At 30.5% G+C, this 3,190-nt stretch overlaps 1 protein-coding gene across 1 annotated transcript; it reads right to left on the bottom strand.

Moving 5' to 3' along the window:
* Positions 1-1,678: 1,678 nt before the first annotated feature.
* On the bottom strand, positions 1,679-2,646 carry LOC145066967 (cell number regulator 10-like). Its single transcript, XM_079014202.1, has 4 exons — positions 2,496-2,646; positions 2,224-2,295; positions 1,840-2,055; positions 1,679-1,737 (listed from the first exon to the last, which is right to left on the bottom strand). Exons 1-4 carry the CDS (start codon positions 2,644-2,646, stop codon positions 1,679-1,681), a joined length of 498 nt encoding a protein of 165 aa, XP_078870328.1.
* Positions 2,647-3,190: the final 544 nt, after the last annotated feature.

Genomic DNA, 3,190 nt, shown 5'->3' with positions numbered 1-3,190 from the left:
CAAATTCTTTTTTTCTTTAGTAGATTTATAGTTTTAAAGTAGGTGGATATAATTAGTAAAACCTAGATCCTAGGGTGAATGTACACTTAGGTAAATTTTGTTTGTTTCCGCTGCCTTGTTAGACTACATTGATGCATAGAAAACCCTACAGAAAGATCTTTTAATTATTAGTAAACTCTTTTCTTGCAAAGTGAATCACATAGTGACTATCAACACCCATTCATCTAAGTTATTAGAATTTTAGACTCACCTCTTCATGATTTTGCAAGCATTGATATGGATTTTTAACAATAATTCGGACTAACTTTTTTTTGTGACTGAGCCGTAGGAATCGATGCACTACTTTATTCCTTATGAGTGTTGTTGATGTTACTCAACGGTTCAAACATGCTTCTATTAAGCTTAAATCTTCTGTCAAAGAAGATAATGAATGGTTGTTTATGTTAAGTTTTGGAAGAAGGTGATTAAGTTCCTTGATTAATGCATGTGAATCTTCGCTACATAGGTCACTTAAGGAGATTGTTTATGCAAGAAAAGTAACCCCGTAGCTCAAGTGTCCTAGCATATAACGAACGTCGAAGCCTGGTTACCCCGAAGGTGTAATTGATCATGAAGAGCGAAGCATGTAACTTCGGTGTACCATACACCAATGTTTGTGATAAGCCGAATTATAGGAATATTTGTAAATGAACAATATATGAAGACATCTTACATTAGTTTAATATTATAAAAACGTTTGTGATTATCAAGTTGTATCATTTCTACTTCTCTATTTATTGTCCACTTTATACCCATTATTGTTCTCATTCAAAAAAATTGCTTAGGGACCAGTTGTAATGTGTCCAAGTTGTGTTTTTTCAAGTTATCTAATATGTCAATGTTCTTTATATTATTCAGTTTTTTATTCTTATGGTTATTGTTGTTTCTTATATTTGTTTGACACTGAGCTTTTGTAAGCATTTTAGAGCATCTTTTAGACAAAACACTCTAGTTTAAATAAAAAGTTTCGTTCGACGGTACGAGCATTTAACTTTTAGTTTAAACAAAAGCCTCCAAATCTAAAAATTATTTCATGTAGCATTTAACAAAATGTTATTGAGCTTTTGAAATCAATTTTCATAATTGGCCTTAAAAATATATTTATATATTTGTTTATTTTTAAACATTTATCCTTTTATGTAATTTTACATATTCGAATTTGTGTTTTTTCAAGTTATCTAATACACTAATGTTCTTTTTATTATTCAGTTCTTCATTCTTATACTTATTGTTATTTACTATATTATGTCATTTAAATTCCACATTTAACTAGTTTATTGTTTGAATTTAAGATTCTTGACTGAACATTACAAAAGAAATCTTTAGTTAACGACGTTTCTATCTTATAATAATTGGCATGTTATGCCAAAAACAATACTCCAAAATAACTGAAATAACAAAATTTTAATTCAGAAAAATATATTGTAAATTGCAAACATTACCAAAATCACATGGTTTGCCTTCAAACAAAAGAAAACATAAATTTTATGAAAAAACCAAAACCTTTATTTAATTTGGATACATATATAAAATGGGATTTGGACCTGACAAATACATAACTAACAAGATATATGTGTCATTAGTAGATGTCCAAGTTGGATACTGCATTTATCTCGATCGTCCACTTCTAAAGACACAATCATCGTGTCATTTGTGTGGGGGGCACCGGCACAACCTCCACTCCAGGTTTCTTCTCTCCTTTAAAATTCATAAAAGACCATCAAAATCCCATAAAGTATATGCATGAAACTAAGTATATAAATGTGCATATGCATGCCCATGATACCAAGACCAACGTACCAGTTGAAGACAAGGTAGAATCACGTAGTTGAAGTTCACGATACTCTTGACATAGTGCACATCTCTCGCAACAAAAATGAGCCAAACAGTCTTGGAAAGGGCTACTACCCAACATGTATTGCTCCCTAATCTTGTAACGATATGCTAACGAGTATATCCACCCGCATCCGGTCATATAAGTCAAAAGTGCATGAATCCCGCCACTAGCAATGCAAGCTACAACATCACAAAAGTGTCACCTTGGTTGATTACAATCATCTTATAGAGAAATCTGTTACTAAAGATATTTATATATTTTGTAATTAAGCAACAAAATATAAAGAAATTTGTCACTAAAAATAATAAATAGGTATTTATTTTTGGATTATAATTGCTTATACTTACAAGTCTTTCCATCATCGACTGCCTCGGCAATTCGTCCAAAAGTGATGCAAGGGCACCAACATGTTATGCAACCTATATGATGTAGAGTAGAATATATGTAAAAAGTTAATAGAATTGAAAAGTCCGTTTTCATGGTATACTTATGATTATTCTGTTTTATTCTCTTACTTGATTTTAGAGTAATTTTGCTTCATTTTATATTTAAAGTAAATAAACATGTTAACATAATAGCTTTCTATATTTTTCAGCATAGGGAAGAAAAAAAAACTTACAAAGTGGAGCGTCGGAGCAACAATTACAGAGACCGGAGGACCATTGTGCTGGGGCATCGGTATCCTGACCCACCGCTGCAAGTAGGCCCTCTTCATTAGAAGGCACGGTAGCTAGAATTTTTTGGTAACTAGATTGATTCATTGAAGACATGGTTATTTATTACTGATCTATCCAAAAACTCTAAAATATTCAATGTTTATTGCTTACTTTCAAGGAAACAACTATCTCTATTTATATGCCACTTTGGTTACTTACAAGGAAGGCATAAAGCTAAGTAGTTAACGAGAAATAATAATAAGAAAAAAGAAAAGAAAATGTGTAAGTTGACTTTTTACATATAGACAAATTTAAGGTAAATTACTAACATAAAATGTAACGTATGTCAAACAATACGATTATTATTATTATTATTATTATTATTATTGTTTTTTTTTTTTTTTTTTTGAGCGGTGTTAGTGGTTAGCAATAAGTAAACGAAAATAGTTAGAATCACGAAACCGTCAACTTCTGAAATAAAATTTGAGACCTTCAATCTAAAAGGCAAAACCTCTACCAAATGGGCTAGTCCTACATTGGCTCAAAAATAACAGATTATTAGCAAGGGTATATAAAATATAACTCCATTAAACAAATTAAATATCTGTAGCAATTTTGTTTTCACTATTTTAAGGGAAATTTAATGTTTTTAAATAAA

Source organism: Lactuca serriola, chromosome 8 (assembly GCF_051521515.1).
Source record: "Lactuca serriola cultivar US96UC23 chromosome 8, Lser_US96UC23_V15, whole genome shotgun sequence".
In the NCBI taxonomy this organism is placed as follows: domain Eukaryota; kingdom Viridiplantae; phylum Streptophyta; class Magnoliopsida; order Asterales; family Asteraceae; genus Lactuca; species Lactuca serriola.
This window is presented reverse-complemented; position numbering and strand designations above follow the sequence as displayed.

Coding starts and splice junctions, on each gene's coding strand:
- LOC145066967 (XM_079014202.1), bottom strand. CDS start 2,646: ATGTCTTCAATGAATCAATCTAGTTACCAAAAAATTCTAGCTACCGTG. Junction 2,056..2,223: donor AGTCGATGATGGAAAGACTT/GTAAGTATAAGC, acceptor GTGATGTTGTAG/CTTGCATTGCTAGTGGCGGG. Junction 1,738..1,839: donor TTCTACCTTGTCTTCAACTG/GTACGTTGGTCT, acceptor TGAATTTTAAAG/GAGAGAAGAAACCTGGAGTG.